The sequence below is a fragment of the Schistocerca serialis genome, chromosome 1, assembly GCF_023864345.2.
Source record: "Schistocerca serialis cubense isolate TAMUIC-IGC-003099 chromosome 1, iqSchSeri2.2, whole genome shotgun sequence".
In the NCBI taxonomy this organism is placed as follows: Eukaryota; Metazoa; Arthropoda; class Insecta; order Orthoptera; family Acrididae; genus Schistocerca; species Schistocerca serialis.
Genome location: NC_064638.1, coordinates 843,227,471 through 843,246,378, shown reverse-complemented (window position 1 = coordinate 843,246,378; position 18,908 = coordinate 843,227,471). Strand labels below are relative to the sequence as shown.

The 18,908-nt window shown below is 44.2% G+C and overlaps 1 protein-coding gene across 1 annotated transcript in view; it reads left to right on the top strand.

The window, feature by feature from the left end:
* Window positions 1-7,682: 7,682 nt before the first annotated feature.
* Window positions 7,683-18,908, top strand: part of LOC126485007 (aminopeptidase N-like) — a 260,634-nt gene continuing 249,408 nt past the window's right edge. The window contains exon 1 of the mRNA XM_050108615.1: window positions 7,683-7,772. Within this exon, the coding sequence (XP_049964572.1) occupies window positions 7,683-7,772 (90 nt within the window). The remainder of the gene's footprint in view (window positions 7,773-18,908) is intronic.

The window sequence follows — 18,908 nt, the reverse complement described above, 5'->3', positions numbered from 1 at the left end:
AATATATGCTCTACATCCTCGGCGAAGATCGGATTTCGGAATTTGGTGAGCAGCCCATTCCGTTTAGCGCGACGTCTTTGGTTGGTTGGTTGTTTTGGGGGAAGAGACCAAACAGCGAGGTTATCGGTCTCATAGGATTAGGGAGGGATGGGGAAGGAAATCGGCCGTGCCCCTGTTAAAGGAACCATCCGGGCATTTGCCTGGAGCGATTTAGGGAACTCACGGAAAACCTAAACCAGGATGGCCGGACGCGGGATTGAACCGTCGTCCTTCCGAATGCGAGTCCAGTGTGCTAACCATTGCGCCACTTCACTCGGTTAGCGCGACGTGTCTCCAAGTGTCCCACTTCAAACTTTCTATGAGGTTTGTAACGCTCTCGTGATGGCTAAATGTACCAGTCACGAATCTTGCCGCTCTTCTTTGGACTTTCTCAATCTCTTGAATCAGACCCAACTGGTAAGGGTCCCATAGAGACGAACAATACTCTAAGGCTGGACGAACTAATGTATTGTAAACAATTTCCTCTCTCGAAGGACTGCATCTCTTCAGGATTCTACCAATAAACCGCAGTCAGCAGAGGTGGCAGAGCGGTTCTAGGCGCTACAGTCTGGAGCCGCGCGACCGCTCCGGTCGCAGGTTCGAATTCTGCCTCGGGCATGGATGTATGTGATGTCCTTAGATTAGTAGGTTTAAGTAGTTCTAAGTTCTAGAGGACTGATGACCTCAGAAGTTAAGTCCCATAGTGCTCACAGCCATTTGTACCAATAAACCGCAATCTAGAGTTCGCCTTGCTCGTTATTTGTGTAATCTGATCATTTCATTTGAGATCATTTCGAATAGTCACACCCAGATACTTGACGGATGTTACCACTTCCAAAGACTGGCCATTTATTTTGTTCTCGTACAGTAATGGGGATTTTTGCCTTGTTATACGGGGTAGGATAGACTTAGTAATTGAGAGATAACTGCCAGTCATTACACCACGCATTTATTTTCTGCAAATCCTCATCGATTTGTTCACAAGTTTTGTGTGATACTACTTTCATGTAGACTACAGCATCATCGGCAAGCAGCCTAATGCCGCTGTCATACCATCAACCAGATCGTTTGTGTAAATAGTAAAAAGCAGCGTATCTATTACGCTGCCCTGAGGCACACCTGCAGTTACGCTTGTTTCTGTTGAAGTCACCCCATTCAGGACGACATACTGCTTTCTGTCTGTTAGAAAACTTTCTATCCAAGTGCATATGTCATCGGATAGACCGTAAGTCCGCACTTTTTGGAAAAAGCGACAGTGCGGAACTGAGTCGAACGCCTTTCAAAACTCGAGAAATATGGCATCAACCTGGGAGCCGGTATCTAGAGCCTGTTGTATATCATGCACAAAGAGGGCCAGCTGTGTCTGGCATGATCGCTGTTTCCTAAAACCGTGCTGGTTTCTGCAGATGAGCTTCTCAGAGTGTAGAAAGGTTATTATGTCTGAACACAAAATATGTTCCATGATTCTACAACAAATCGATGTCAGTGAAATTGGCCGGTAATTATGTGCATCCGATTTTCTCCCTTTTTTATAGATCGCTATGACCTGGGTCTTATTCCAATCCCGTGAAGCTTTCCGCTATTCCAATTATCTCTGATAGATGATGGATAAGAATGGTGCTATATTTGTAGCATAGTCAACATATAATCTTACGGGGATACCGTCTGGGCCAGAAGCCTTCCTGGCGTCTAAGGATGTTAACTGTTTTACAATCTCAGATACACTAAACACTATGTCAACCATCCTTGCGTTTGTTAGATAAATGAAAAAGGGTGAATGGTGCTGCAGTCCTCTACCGTAAACGAGTTTTTGAAAGCTAGGTTTAGAATTTCGGCCTTCTGTTTATCATCATCCGTTACATTACCCGTACTGTCACCAAGAGAATTATGTGCAATGGTTAATGATTAGAAGTGAGGAAGGAAAATTAGGATTCATGATTATGAGAGACGGAGCATATGTTCGGATAGATGATTGGTGAGGGGAATGTCCTTTTTAACGAACCATCACGACCTTTGCTTTAAGCGATTTAGGGTAACCACAGAAATGCTAAATATGGATAGTCAGAGGGGTAATTGGATTGTCGTCCTCCAGAGGCGCTTCCAGGGTCTTACCATTTCGCAACCTTTTTCGGTGTCTTATGGATACTAATGTATCAGTAGTCCTGGTATATGTGCAACCAGTTTCATGCTTTTAAGATGATTTATTAACCAGTCGAAGTTTGAATGCTAGCCATTAAAACTGTCACGCCAGGTAAGATTGCAGATAACGAAACCTTATTTACTTGGCTTATACAGTACAGTGGGAGGATTACGCGATTAAATTTGTAGTGATTTGCTGATATGCAGAGAGTGAAATTTAGTACACCCAGCTGCCATCTTTGGCAGAAACCTGCCTAAGAATCGAGTCCCCCAGAGCTTGGACGGCAGATACGGATACGCCAATCGATGGTGCATCAACTCTGTTTCATAGTTCATCATTCATTGTGGCTGGCGACTGGTGGTGTGCCCATCTCTCGGCGAACTATAGCCAGATATAACTTTGACCCTCCAGCGCAGTATGACCTGATATGAAACATCATGCAAGATTAAAATGGTGTGCCAGACTGAGACTCGAACCAGGGATCTTTGTCATTTGGGGGTAAGTACTGCAGCAGCTGAACTACTCGAGCGCGATTCACACCCCACGACAATCCTCCGGGATGTACGAAAGCCATGTCTCCGCGATATCCTTTCTTCCAAGAGTGCTAATCTCGCGAGTTTCGCCGGAAAACTCATGTGAAGTTTGCAAGGTAGGAGATTAGGTACTGGCGCAAGTAAACCTGCGATGGCGGGTCCTGAGTCGTGCGTTGTTAGCACAGTAGGTAGAGTATTTGCCCGCGAAAGGCAAAATTTTTGACTTCGAGCCACGATCCGGCACAAAATTTTGATCTGTAGGGAGTTTGAGTGTTTTTAATGGTTGAGAGATCTGGAGAACGTGCTGATCAGGGTATAACAGTCGATCATCCTCTGCATCGAGGTAGGTCAGAACAGCTCGGGCAACATACTGTCTAGCCATATCTTTTTGAATAATAACGTCAAGAAGACCTCGAAGATAGAGTACATGCACCGGCCTTAATACTTCATAAATGTAACAACTGCTGATCACATTAACTACTATGCGAACCAGAGGTGGTAGCGTTATGCACCCAATAGTACCTCAAATCACCACACCATGTACAGTGCCCATGTGAAAATGACGAATGATATTTGGCAAAAACTACCCAGGTGGATAGGTCCATCGCCATGCTGCACGTGGAACTGGGATTCGTCTGAAAAAACGAGGTGCCAATCATGTGTCAAGTTCTGTCGATGGGTACACCAATATAGCCCCCTCAGCAGCCGCCTCAATGGAAGCCGCAACAATGATCGTCGTGTTGGCAGTCTGCGGTGCTCCAGACATCGTCGCGTTGTCCGTGTGGATACTTGTCTTGCCACAAACAATCCCATTTCCTGACTCAAGGGAGTTGACGTCGCTGTACAGCCGATCACACCGTGTACAAACTCAAGGGATTGATCGATGAGAGGATACGGAACAAAACAGGTCTAATAAACTTATGTCAATACATGCCTGTCTTCCATGCTAGAGACCATTTATTCAACCGTACATTGTTACAGAGACTGCGGTATAATACGCGCTGTACTATGCAGCCGCAGTTACAGTATGCGTGGTTTCCTCCTCGAGGGTGGTAATGTTCCTCATACGTCATGCACTAGCGCCCTCTCCTGCCATAGTAATTGGTAAAGTTGTGTCCGATTCACTTCTCGTGCTGACTCACCTTGTAGTGAGCGTTGCATACAATGATTACCTATTCGAATCGAGAGCTTGCTGACATGGTGTTTACTTACGGAAAGGCAAATGGCAAAGGGTAGCGGGCAACAAGGTTGTCTGAGGAGAGCTATCCCCGCAGTTAAAAACCACAGCATTCAATACTTGCAACAGTGTTTCACCATTTGTCTGAGACAGGATCGTTTCAGGAAACAGGAAATCGTCTTCGGACATCAGACTCGGAAGAAAACACGATAATACTGTGGAAGGCGACCGCTGTGTCAGTACCGGGCAGTTAGCCCGCCTGTACAGGGTAAGCCAGACGACCGTTGGAACCTTCACCATGACAGTTGTTACTATCCTTATCACTTAGAGCGCGTTTAGGGCTTTTTAGCGACAGACTCTCCACACCGGGAGCAGTTTTGTCACTGGTTTTTTCACCAGGCAACAACGATTCCGGGATTTGTGTTATCCATCCTGTTGACAGATGAGACCAGCTTTACGCGGACTGGTATATTCAGTTTTCGTAAGAATCTCTGTGCGATAGTATGCAGAACCCTCATCGTACGCTGAGAGCGAATCATCAGCATCGGTGCAGTGGGAATGTGTGGGTTGGGATAACTGGCGACCGTATTTTGAGACTAGTTTTCCTTCCACGTCTCCTAACAGGACGGAACTATCGGCGTTTATGCGGGTGACTTTGCTCCCCTGCTACAAGAAGTACCATTGATGATTCGAAGGGTTATGTGGCTGCTACATGAGGGTGCTCCAGTCCACTTTGCCGTTAACGTCCGGACGCATCTTAGTCGTGTCTTCCCTGGCCGCCGCACGGGGTAGCCGAGCGCTCTGAGGCGCCTTGTCACGGCTCGCGCGGCTACCCCGTCTGAGGTTCGAGTCCTCCCTCGGGCGTGGGTGTGCGTGTTGTCCTCAGCGTAAGTTAGTTTAAGTTAGATTAAGTAGTGTGTAAGCTTAGGGACCGTTGACCTCAGCAGTTTGGTCCCATAAGACCTTACCACAAATTTCCAATTTTTTTTCTTCCCTGGTTTATAGATAGGATCCAGTTGCTCGTTCACCAGATCTCAAACAGTGCGGTTTCTGATTATGGATCTATCTCAAAATTATTATCGTGTATGCAGAGCCCATTCCAGATGTGGAGTCACCGGAGCAGCGTATTTATGCTGCCTTTGATACCGTTCGGTGGCAGCCTGGCCGATGTGAACGTGTGAGACAGAACATGCTACGCATGCGTTGAGGCACATGGAAAACCATTTTCAACACATACCGTAACTATGGCCGCATGGTACATCGCTTACTAGACAACAGTCTCTGTAACAATGTATGATCGAATAACCGATCTCTTACGTGGAACCGAGCGAGGTGGCGCAGTGGTTAGCACACTGGACTCGCATTCGGGAGGACGACGGTTCAATCCCGTCTCCGGCCATCCTGATTTAGGTTTTCCGTGATTTCCCTAAATCGCTTCAAGCAAATGCCGGGATGGTTCCTTTGAAAGGGCACAGCCGATTTCCTTCCCCATCCTTCCCTCACCCGAGCTTGCGCTCCGTCTCTAATGACCCCGTTGTCGACGGGACGTTAAACACTAATTTCCTCCTCCTGCTCTTACGTGGAAACCATGCATTTCCGCACGTAAGTTCATTACACCCTTTTTTGTTCCGTATCATCTCATAGATCAAGCCAGAGTTTGTACACGGTGGAAATAATCACCCTGTATATGTGTCCCCTCGGGCAATAGTCGCGTGAATCCGTTGAGATGCTGAACCGATGGATTCCATATTCGCACGACAGTCGTGGGATAGTGACCAACGCGAGGTGCTGTATCGCAGAATGACGAACCTCAATCTCGATAGGCAATGATCCTGCCGCTGTCGGATTCATATACATTCTGAAGACATTCTACATTCTTGTTGAAATAATGACAATCTGTTTAAATAACACTCACGACAGCTGTTGCAGCTGCGTAGATTCTCTACCCAAGAGTGGTCTTCACGCGTTTTCGGTCATACATGTCGATGTAAAGAATTTGGAAGGCGCCGTCTATTGACAATCTGATTGTACTATTATGCACAACAGCGGCTGAATTTATTCGTTTTCTTCAAGCTAGTATTCTGTGATGTGCGAAAATGGTAAGAAAACGATGTCCAATAAAAGTAGCCTTCGCTATGGCCATTAATAAAGCGCAAGTTCAAACCTTGAAAGGCCAAGATTGTATTTACCGGAAATTGTTTTTTTTAGCATAAACAGTTCGCTTTTTGAGTGATATTTTATGTTTGTAATAAAGACAGATACAGCCCAAAAGTGAACGATGATCACATTATAACTGCTAACATTGTTTTCAGAGAAGTTTTGTAAAATAAAAAAGTTTTAAAAATAAAGTTAATGAAGGTAGTATCTGCTTTTTTATATGGATTAGAGTTAACCATATTGTGTATAGTGATACTGATTGCTTACAGTTAGACTAATATTTATTACTACTATTCAAAAGCCGGCCGCGGTGGTCTCGCGGTTCTAGGCGCGCAGTCCGGAAACGTGCGACTGCTACGGTCTCAGGTTCGAATCCTGCCTCGGGCATGGATGTGTGTGATGTCCTTAGGTTAGTTAGGTTTAAGTAGTTCTAAGTTCTAGGGGACTGATGACCACAGATGTTAAGTCCCATAGTGCTCAGAGCCATTTGAACCATTCTTTTTTGCTCAGAGCCATTTGAAACATTTCTTTTTTTCAAATAACTGTTGTTGAATTTCAAAGTGACACAGATACATGACATTATTTATTTAGCATAGTCATAAAGTGGCTGTAAAGAATAGTCGGACGGTTCCACCAATCGTTCAGTTCCTCGATGATAGAAATGCGCTCGTTGCCTTACGGAGCCGTTCGAGGATCGCAGTGTGAACGTCTTCGTCGTGGGAAAATCTCTTTACTGCGCGTGCTTACCAAAAAGATGGAAACAGCGTTGTGCAAGATTGGGACTTTTCGGTCAGCACCACCCGTGTCTGTGCGGCGTTGCTCTAATGTTAGTACCAGTGTACTGCGTCTGACGAGATATTGCGTTTGGTCCATATACCACCACAATTTCACGGTGAATCTGTTTGCTATGTAGACGTTTTGCCCGCAAGAATCACATTGCCCCGCTTACTGGAATTTTGGAATACGTTCCCAGTAACAGCGCTACTTGCCTGCGCGTGTTACCTGCACCGCATCAGAACTATGTCCGCAGGAGACCCGGAACACGCATTCTCTTGTGACAATGTGCCACTATTGTTGCGCAATTGTCTTAGCCCAGGAGGACATGTGTAAGTTAAATTTGAGCGTAGGCTTCCGCGGCCATAGTCACAGCCAATAAAATACTTTCGGATCTATGACCGCATTGCCAATGTGTAGAATTTCCGACGTTGCTGCCGCTAACTATCGGAAGAAAACACACCCTGAGGAAGACCATGTACAATAGCGGCCGAAACGTCGAAAGTTTTACACACTGACAATACGCTCCCAGACCCAAAAGAATGTTATTACCTGTGTACTTTCTGAAGTCCCTACGTAGCATACTTCATACCAATTCAACTTTTGTCGACTTCGCGGTGCTGCAATTTTATTGGCCAGTAGGCAGAGCAGCACCATCATTGGATCACATTGATCCCAGCAACATTCAGAAGGGAAGACGGGGCGGTGTGGTTTGTGGAGGGCTTAGACTGGGTCCCTCAGCTAAGTAGCGTCCCGTGCTGGAGCTAGTTAGAGGGGAACAGTGGACGGTGTGACGTCAGGCAGCAATCAGCGGCCGCTTTAAAAAGGCGGCCCCAGCGCGAGGTGACACAGTCAGGGCGCCATGACTGCCACAGGAAGAGGGCCGCGGCCCCCGCTGCTGCTGCTGCTGCTGCTCCTAGCGGGCTGTGCGCTGGTCACCGCTGCCCCCAAGGTAAGACAGCCGTCTCTTGTCCGTAGACTAAGCCGAAAACTGCACGAATACGTGGTGTCCGAGACAACAGACACCACGAATTCATATAGCTCATTTCTCCTCGATGGGCAATGAATCCACAAGCTTCTGTGCGGATGCACTTTAACGTTCGACCTCCAGCGGGAAATCTGAAAATAGCGAGCGTGGAGGACATAGAAGGGGGACAGCGGGCAGGTGGCGATAGATGGGAAAGTGAGACGGCCAGGGAGCGTGCTGAGATAGTCCGCTTATTTTCGATAAACGCTGTGAACGGATGGCGCAGCGATTAACGCAAATGCATAGTAAGCAGGAAATGGCGGGTTTGAGTCCCCGTTCGGAACACATTTTCACTCGCCACTGACAAGGGAACCTCCTCATCGCACCCCCCTCAGATTTAGTTATAAGTTGCCACAGTGGATAGGCTTTGAAAAACTGAACACAGATCAATCGAGAAAACAGGAAGAAGTTGTGTGGAACTATGAAAAAAATAAGCAAAATATACAAACTGAGTAGTCCATGTGCAACATAGGCAACATCAAGGACAGTGTGATCTCAGGAGCGCCGTGGTCCAGTGGTTAGCGTGAGCAGCTGCGGAATGGGAGGTCCTTGGTTCAAGTATTCCCTCGGGTGTAAAGTTCAATTTTTTATTTTCAGACATTTATTATCTGTCCGTCCGTCCGTCCGATGCGATCACTTTTTTTGGGAGTGATTATCACATCCACAAGAAAACCTAAATCGGGCAAGGTAGAAGAATCTTTTTACCCATTCGCCAAGTGTACAAGTTAGGTGGGTCGACAATGTATTCCTGTCATGTGATGCACATGCCGTCACCCGTGTCGTATAGAATATATTAGACATGTTTTCCTGTGGTGGAATCGGTTGACCTATGACCTTGCGATCAAATGTTTCCGGTTCCCTTTGGAGAGGCACGTCCTTTCGTCTACTAATCGCACGGTTTTGCGGTGCGGTCGCAAAACACAGACACTAGACTTATTACAGTGAACAGAGACGTCAATGAACGAACGTACAGATCATAACTTTGCGAAAATAAAATTTTCGCTCGAGGAAAGACTAGAACCAATGACCTCTCGTTCCGCAGCTGCTCACGCTAACCACGGGACCACGGCGTTCTTAATCTCAAACTATACTTGATGTTGCATATGTTGCCCATGGACTACTCAGTTTGTATATTTTGCCTATTATTTCATAGTTCCACACAACTTCTTCCTGTTTTCTCGACTGATCTGTGTTCAGTTTTTCAAGGCCTATCCACTGTGCCAACTTATAACTAAATATGAGGGGGGTGCGATGGGGAGGTTCCCTTGTGAGTACGAAAGTCTTGATGCAGATATTATTAGTTCCTTCCCTTTCCCTTCTCCCCCCCCCCCCCCCCCGTTCAAAATGGTTCAAATGGCTCTGAGCACTATGGGACTTAACTGCTGTGGTCATCAGTCCCCTAGAACTTAGAACTACTTAAACCTATCTAACCTAAGGACATCACACACATCCATGCCCGAGGCAGGATTCGAACCTGCGACCGTAGCGGTCACGCGGTTCCAGACTGTAGCGCCTAGAAACGCACGGCCACTCCGGCAGTCCCCCCCCCCCCCCCCGCCCCCCCCGTCACCCTTTCCCCGAAAACCTTTAGGGCATATCGAGTCATGCTGTTTTCCTAAGGTAACGCTTTCCAGCACAACAACAACTAAAACACCATCACCGTCGAGGTACGACATTAAAAAGGAGGAAAGTAATGAAGCCGGCCGCGGTGGCCGTGCGGTTTTAGGCGCTCCAGTCCAGTCCGGAGCCGCGCTGTTGCTACGGTCGCAGGTTCGAATCCTGCCTCGGGCATGGGTGTATGTGATGTCCTTAGGTTAGTTAGGTTTAAGTAGTTCTAAGTTCTAGGGGACTGATGACCACAGCAGTTGAGTCCCATAGTGCTCAGAGCCATTTGAACCATTTGAAAGTAATGAAGTGAAAGCTACATGTTTCGACTTAATGATTCTTAAATTAGTGCAGAATATTCTTCAGATGATGCGGGGACGTTGGATAAAGCTATCAGACTCTCCGTCCTGTTTGTAGCAAACAGACAGTGTATTCCCAGTATTAATTACTTCCTTGGAAGTATTTGACTTAATTTACCTTGAGGAAATAGCTAAAACTTAATCCGAGTATTTTCTAGTTTTCTCCATTTGACTATTCGACTATGCCGTTTGATGTTTCTAGTAACTTCGTAATAGTTTACTATCCCTATCTGTTTCTGATGATTCTAAAAACAGGTGAAGAAACGGCGTATAGCGACTAGTTAAATAAGCAACATCAACTGTCGAAACGAACCAGAAACCTGTAAATCAACGAGAAGAACAGAAATTTAAAACAAAAAGTAGTAGAAGTTTTTACTCATTAATGAAACTGATAAGGCATGATGTTGTGGTCTCAACTCCGAAGTCTGGTTTCATGCGGCTCTCCATGCTACTCCATCCTGTGCAAGCCTCTCCATATCCGAATAATACTGCAATCTACATCCTTATGAGTCTGCTTATTGCACTCATCTCTCGACCGCTCTCTACCATTTTAACTCCCCCCCCCCCCCACCACACAAACACACACACGCTTCCCTCCAATGCTTAATTGGTGATGCCTTCATGTCTCAAAATGCGTGGTATCAACGGATCCCTTTTTCTAGTCGGGTTGCGCCTCAAATTTCTTTTCTTTCCACTTATGTTCAGTACGTTCTCGTTAATTACGCCATCCACTGATCTAATATTCAGCACTCTACTGTAGCATCACATTCCAAAAGTTTCTATTCGCTTCTATTCTGAACTGTTTAACGTCCACGTTTCACCATCATACATGGCTACCCTCCGTACAAAAACTTCCAGAAAATACTTCCTAACACTTATATCTATATTCGATGTTAACAAATTTCTCTTCTTCAGAAATGGTTTTCTTTCCATTTCCAGTCTTCACGTAATATCCTGTCTCCTTCGGTCATCATCAGTTATTTTACTACCCAAATACCAAAACTCACCTACTGTTTTAAGCGTCTCGTTTCCTAATTTAATTCCAACAGCATCGTCGGGATAGGCTACAACCCTGTTACTCTTCCTTCTCAACCAGTGCTTCCCTTTCGTGCCTCTCGAGTCTTATAACTGCCGTTTAGCTTCTGTACAAGTTGCAAATAGCCTTTCACTCCCAGTATTTTACATTCAGAACTTCAAAGCGAAATCCAAACTAATATTCCCCGAGGTCGGCTTCTACTAGTTTCTCTATTCTTCCATAAAGAATTCGTATTAGAATTTTGCAACCATGACTTACTAAACTGATAGTTCGGTAATAGTCAAACCTGTCAGCACAGCCTTTCTGTGGAATTGGAGTTTATATGTAAATGAAAAACAAGTCGAATGAGTCCAGGTAATTTTTTATTTCAGTTAAACCATCTTCGCAGAGAAATATCCTTTGTAACATGGTGGTGACAGCAGCATTCATGAGATCGTACTTTAAACAAGATAGGTACTACTCAACAGCGTAAAATAAACGACTTTAGTTGAAGTCTCTCATTATGAATAAGTTAAAAAGTGATTTGGACTGTTTCCAGATTTGTTTTTGATAATCAGATGCTTCTGTCCCATAAACGCTATGTCTAAAATTGTACATGTTTACCATTAAGGAATGAACCAGTTTCTTATGCGAGGAAACTACGAGGGCATACTGAAAAGTAATGACTCCGAAATTTTTATGTGAAAGTTCTTAAAACTTTTTAAATAAAAAATGTCCCACATCTGTGTTCTTCGTGTTTCCATATTTGCAGCTCTATGCGGGTAGAGGGCCCTGATATGTAGCGTGTAACATGGTGGTGCATAAAGTAACTATGTCGGTGTGTGAGAAACAGCGTGCTGTAATCGAGTTTCGAATTCGAAGAGTTCGTCCACACTAGGAGTGCCTTCTCCTTTAGCATGACATTTCCAGACCAAACACGAGCACTGTGACATCTGCAACCATTCGGCGCCTTGTGTTCACTGTCATCGATCATCGTCGACACACTCCCGACTTGGCCCCATCCTATTTCCATGTGTTTCCAAAAGTTAAAGAACATCTTCGAGGACTTCATTTTGATAGTGATAAAGCAACGCAAGCGGCTGTGATGTGGCTCCTTCAACAAAGTCATACATTCTACAGCGACGCTATCAACGAGCTGGTCTCTCGTTGGGAGAAATGAGTTCGTCGCTAGGGCGATCAAATTGAAAAATAAATATGAGAATATGAAAAATAAAGGTGTCGAGTGTTAATAACGTTTGCTTTATTTCAGGAGCTTTAAGAGTTTCCACATATACAAATTTGTAAGCATTACTTTTCAGCATGCCCTCGTAAAAATGTGCACACGTAAAAGTTTTAAGCGGAATACAACTCAATAACTGAATATTTAATAACATTCAATGTGATATTATACGGAGAGAGTCATTCCTATAATAATAGTTAACGATCTCTCTTATGTTTAGAAAATAAGGCGGTAAAATCTTACAGATACCTAAGGCTGAAAACACAAGTGAGCCACGTAAATCAAATTCCCAACATTTTCTGTTCGCTTACTTTTACACAATGCGCAAAAACATTTACTCACACTGAAGGTTGTAGTCAGAGATAATCAATTTTTGGTAGAAAGTTGGCTGCCAGTCAATTCCACTACCTCACAATATATGGGAAAGGCAGTATCAGACTTACGACAAATAAGAGTAATTACCATAGAAATGAATAAATTTGCCTCTTCACTTATTCAGTTGCTTCTGCCCTTCTGCCTTACAGATTACAAAATTACACATAATTGGCTAAATTCGTTCAAAATATCATTGAAATTAATGCTTGCACAAATGTGAAATTTTAGTGGTGTAGTTCATCTGATGCTGAAATTACTGTGACTTCCCGATCGTATCTCGGCATTTATTTCAACGCATTTTTGACTTTATACTTCGCAGTTGTAAGACCATATGGAAATATAATATTTCGAGTTGATCCTTTGGTCAGGCTGTTGTAGCACTGTAAGATGTAACTGTGGCTTCTTAGAACAGCTCTTCATATAGTGGTTTTAAATTTAACGCCTTTTATTTGACTAATGCAATCAATCCGCGAAACATTCAATGATGTTTGTACAGAAGGGGAACGGGAAGTGTGAGAAGATACGAGCATTTTGTAGACCAAAAGCAGTTCCTCTAAACCGCAAAACGACGATCCATCCCGCCATCCTTTTGAATATTCACACTACTCGACAAGTTTTGAGCTATCCTAGAGACTGAATGGAGTACTGAATTTACGATCGAGCAAATTTTTTTTAGTCTCGTCAACGTTTAAATTTTGCCAGTATATGGCATAATGCCTGCTTTTTTGTCCGGTTAACTAAACGGTGTAATCTCCGGATTCCGATTAACTACTTGGTACTGAAGAAGAGGAATTTGTTAACATCGAGTACAGATTTAAGTGTCAGGAAGTCGTTTCTGAGAGTATTTGTATGGACTGTAGCCATGTATGGAAATGAAACATGGACGATAAATAGTTTGGACAAGAAGGGAATAGAAGCTTTCGAAATGTGGTGCTACAGAAGAATGCTGAAGATGAGGAGATATTGAATAGAATTGGGGAGAAGAGGAGTTTGTGACACAACTTGACAAGAAGAAGGGACCAGTTGGTAGGACATGTTCTGAGGCATCAAGGGATCAGATGAATACACTAAGCAGATTCAGAAGGATGTATGTTGCAGTAAGCCGGCCGAAGTGGCCGTGCGGTTAAAGGCGCTGCAGTCTGGAACCGCAGGACCGCTACGGTCGCAGGTTCGAATCCTGCCTCGGGCATGGATGTTTGTGATGTCCTTAGGTTAGTTAGGTTTAACTAGTTCTAAGTTCTAGGGGACTAATGACCTCAGCAGTTGAGTCCCATAGTGCTCAGAGCCATTTGAACCATTTATGTTGCAGTAAGTACTGGGAGATGAAGAAGCTTGCACAGGACAGAATAGCACGGAGAGCTGCATCAAACCAGTCTCAGGACTGAAGACCACAACAACAACAACTGCATAGATGTTCTTTTCCCATCCCTTTAACAGCAGCGACTGAGAAAGTTGTTACAGTGCTTAAGATACTAGTCTGGAAGATAGGAGATGAGGTACTGGGGGAAGTAAAGTTGTGAGGATGGGCCGTGAGACATGCTTGGGTAGGTAAAGTCGTTGAACAGTTGACCATGAAAGGCAAGATTGTTTTCGGTTTGTCCCAGTCCGCCACACAGTTTTAATCTGCCAGGAAGTTTCTACGGGGGTTCTATTCGAAAGGAGCGAGTTCAAATCTCCATTCGGCTAGCATGTTTTCCTTGGAATTCGTCAGTTCTTTAAACAGCAAAGACGTTTCCTTCCCTCATCCTCATTCAGATCAAGTTGTTGTCCGGCTCTAGCGAAAGAAGGAAAATTAAGGTTTCTCATCCCGTCTACGATAAGAGCGTTATAGACGGAGCTAAAGCTGGGATTGGGTAAGGATGGAGAGGGTAATCGCCCTTGTCCTGTTCAAAGGATCATCCCAGTATTTGCCATAAGCGATTTAGGGAAACCATGACAAACCTGAATCTGAGTAGTCGGACGGTGATTTAAACTGCTGTCCTCCCGAATGCCAGTCCGGGGTCTCACCACTGCTCCACTTAGATCGATTTCGTCCCTAATGACACTGAAGTCGACGACACCTTAAAAATATAACCACCTTCGGTGCACTGTGGCGAAATGTTGCATGTAGTGCGAACATCAAAAAAATGGCTCTGAGCACTATGGGACTTAACATCTATGGTCATCAGTCCCCTAGAACTTAGAACTACTTAAACCTAACTAACCTAAGGACAGCACACAACACCCAGCCATCACGAGGCAGAGAAAATCTCTGACCCCGCCGGGAATCGAACCCGTGAACCCGGGCGTGGGAAGCGAGAACGCTACCGCACGACCACGAGATGCGGGCTGCGAACATCAGTACGGAGTCCAGATGCTCTTCACACAGTGTAACGATGAGGTGCTCAGTAAGAGTGGGTTTTGACGAGTCACCAGGTGCCCTGTATGACGGAAATTCGTATTGTTTTAGTTTAACCGTTCCCGCACATAGCGTGTAACATTGAGGGCGCGTAGTGATCTTGAAAAATGTCGTTGCTGGGGGAGAAGAGCAACTTTTTCGGAGGCGCCAGACCTAAGCTTATCGCTATAACGGACGTAAGTCTCGATTTCCTTTAGACATAAGAGGTCTTACTTTCTCTCTCATGAATATACCCAACGCTATGCAACAGCAGCTAATAACCAGTACTGTGAAAGTAATTCATAGCCGGCCGTTGTGACCGAGCGGTGCTACGCGCTTCAGTCCAGAACCGCGCTGCTGCTACGGTCGCAGGCTCGAATCCTGCCTCGGGCATGGATGTGTGTGATGTCCTTAGGTTAGTTAGGTTTAAGTAGTTCTAAGTCTAGGGGACTGATGATCTCAGATGTTAAGTCCCATAGTGCTTAGAGCCATTCGAACCATTTGAAGTCATTCACAGCCTCACGATGCTGACACCAAACACATATATACTCAGAGTCACCAAGCGAACTAGACAGTGTGACTCGTCTGATCACCAAACCTGGTTACTGTCTTCAGTCAGCCAAAATGTCTAATACTTGCTCCAAACGAGTTGTTCCCATTTATGAAAGCGCTTCATGTGGGTGACGTAGTGGGTTTATTTTCGAAGTCTTACGTGATGATAAGGGATGTGTTGTCGTGGCTACAATTTTTATACTACTTAGTCACTACTCACAGTCCCCCAACTATTGAGATGTGCTGGTCATTGTTAATATTTCGGTGTTCTCTGTAATTGTGCTGATGCTTTTTTTTCTTCTCTAGATTGATATCAGTCTTAATACGTTTCCGCTCTCGGGTGACTGCAGCGTTTTGAGCAGTTGTATAGTCACCGAGGTTCCCGTATTGAAACTTCAAGAATCATTGATAAATTTTAAACGTTAACCCATCCTGGACACTCGAAAGCTCAGTACTTTGTGACTAACTGCCACAGCTCCCCAACATTATTGGGATACGCAACAATTCGTCACTAGTGTCCGACATATGGACACATGGCAGAGCTTTAAGATTTTAAGCTTCTTATGAAGCTATGTAATCATGCGTCCCAAAGTAACATACAAAAACTATTCTTTCGATATTTTTTCTTCTATAATTCCTGTCTATGAGATAAAAGCACACTCTAGCAGAATTCGGTTATTTTCAGCCAAATTTAATCAAGTTCTAGGTGGAGTGAAGAGATTCCCGATTGGCAATATTTGGGAGGTGATGTCCACTTCCGGTATTCTCAAGATAACCGACTGAAATTACTGAGAAACCTTTCTTCAAACTGACAATAATTAAAAATGTATATATGTATGTATGTATGTGTGTGTGTGTGTGTGTGTGTGTGTGTGTGTGTGTGTGTGGATATTGAATCATAAGGGAATGATAAAGGAAGAAATTACACAGTGACCCTTTACATAGCTGTAAGAGGACGATCACTGGACCTTCGTCAACTCTTCTTCTAGGACAGTCTGTGGTATTTTGCATTTGTTTCCTTTGATGGATCCGTAAGAAGTGTCTTGTTGTAGGACTGGCTATAAATTCATTCAATTCAAGGAGGTTTTTGTCTTTCGAGAGAACTTCAGCTGTTCAAGCTGCTGGTGTAAAGAAAGCTATTTACATATAAGTTTGAATGATATTTACAAATCAGTTTGAGTAATACTGTATGTCTCACGAAAATTCATACCAGTTTCTGCATTGCTAGAAATTCTGTACTTCACTGTTCTCTCACCAAATGGATACATACCCTCTTGATGGTATTTTAATGTTGTTTCCACAGCACTTTTTTGCTATGTTTAAACTTATTGACATCCTTGTTAGGTCACCGACTTTTCTCGACAGGTAGGAGATTTTGGCTTGAAATTTCCGCATAATTGTTTTGCCACGTTAGAGAAATCCCGACCTTTTCCAGCAGCGCAGACACCGCACTTTACTTGGAGCCAAGGCGTCGTTTGTGAGTTAAGTTCCACAGTCCGGAACATTTTTCTTCTGGATTCTCCTGAATAGATAACCAGACAAATATTCGTTGTTGTAGGACATTCTCTCAGTCGGAGCACAAGGCAAAATACAAGTACAAAACAAAATATCTGTTAGTTATTCTGCTTTCCTTAACGGGCTGCTGACATGTTGTAAACGGATCTTCAGTTATTAAAATGTGACTGACAAACTTTTTTCGAAATGTACAGCTGCCGCTATACCTATGCTCTGCAAACCACAATGAAGTGCATAGTAGAGGATACCACCAAATCTACCACATATTAAGGTTTCTATTCTTTTCACTACTGTATAGAGTGTGAGAAGAATGACTGCTCAAAAGTCTATGTGCACCCTGTAATTAGTCTAACCTGGTTGCTAAGTGAGCGACAGACAAGGAGGTTGTATTATATTCCTTGATTCCTCATTGTAATACTGATTCTCGAGGAGGAGAAAGTTAGTGTTTAACGTCCCGTCGACAACGAGGTCATTAGACACGGAGCACAAGCTTGGATTAGAGAAGGATGGAGAAGGAAATCGACCGTGCCCTTCCAAAGGACCCATCACGGCATTTGATTTAAGCGATTTAGGGAAATCACGGAACACCTAGATCAGTGTGATCGGACGCGGGTTTGAACTGTCGTCTGGCTGGGTGCTTGTCCAGCTTGCTAACCACTGCGATACCTCGCTCGGTCTCTTTCTCGAAACTTTATGTTACTTGATACCTCATGCAACTTGTATCTGAGTTCTGTACCAATATTTGGTAGCAGTAAATGTCTCTTGTTAAAGAAAACTATTTTCAACCTCACAAATCTTCGGCCGGCCGTTGTGGCCGAGCGGTTCTAGGTGCTTCAGTCTGGAATCGCGCTACCGCTACGGTCGCAGTTTCGAATCCTGCCTCGGGCATGGATGTGTGTGATGTCCTTATGTTAGTTAGGTTGAAGTAGTTCTAAGTTCTAGGGGACTGATGACCTCAGATGTTAAGTCCCATAGTGCTCAGAGCCAGTTGAACCATTTGAACAAACCTTGCTTGGGTCATTTAGTGAAATCGTGCTTGCTAAACAGCAGAAATTATTCACTTATGATCTTGCGTCTTCTCCAGTTTTTGTGTTTGGTAAGTGATCGTACTTCTCAGTAATCATTATCTTCTCCATCTTCGTTTAACCTTAACCCAAATTCTGCCCTAATTGGCATATCGATTTCATTCAACATTTGTTTTATGGATTCCCTACTTTCAGGCAAAAGAACAATGTCTGCCAACCTTAACATTGGTATTTGCTTTTTCATTTGTGTTCAGAATCGTTACTTCCTTCATTGCCTCTTCGAGAAACACGTTAGGCTGCAGTGGCGAAAAGCTGCAATACTTCTTTCGGCTTTTCTAACAGAAGCTCGTCTTTCTTCGTCTTTCAATTTTTTTTGCTTCCACTTTGTTTGCAAAGATATTGTAGAATAATCGTGCCTCTGAACTTGAACTCCAGTCCTCATAGGACTTCGAACATCGTATTTCGTCTTACAGTTTAGAAGTCTTTCTTCGCTCCAAAAATCGTCATGAAAATCTGATTTTTCTCCATTCTACCTTTATAAAATGAAATTAGAATTCTGATACCATATCTTCATTTTTTATAATTAGCGATGTTCAAAATAAAAAATAAAACAATAAAACGGCAGTCGAGTATGAGGGAAAATATGAATGTAGTAGGTGTTGTTGACATCGAGGGTTTATTGGCGGAGTAGATGGTGGCAGCGCTGTGGGTTACGCTGTGGCGGTACCTGGGCATTGCAGATGACTGATGATCAGTTAGCGGTAGTTGAGGGAGGCTGGCAACAGCAGGTATGGCGTGGAATGCAACCGGGCTTTGTAGGGGTATGGTGTGGCTGTGCCTCCATCCTCCGTTTTGTACTGCACCAGCATCCCAGAGAAGCAAATTTCCTCGCTACTCTCACTATCTTCGGTGTGGTGTGACAGCATTAGCGTCAGCTGCTTAGGAGATTCATGGACGTCGTTGTAACGTGCCATTCAGCCTGAGGCAAATTTTACAGA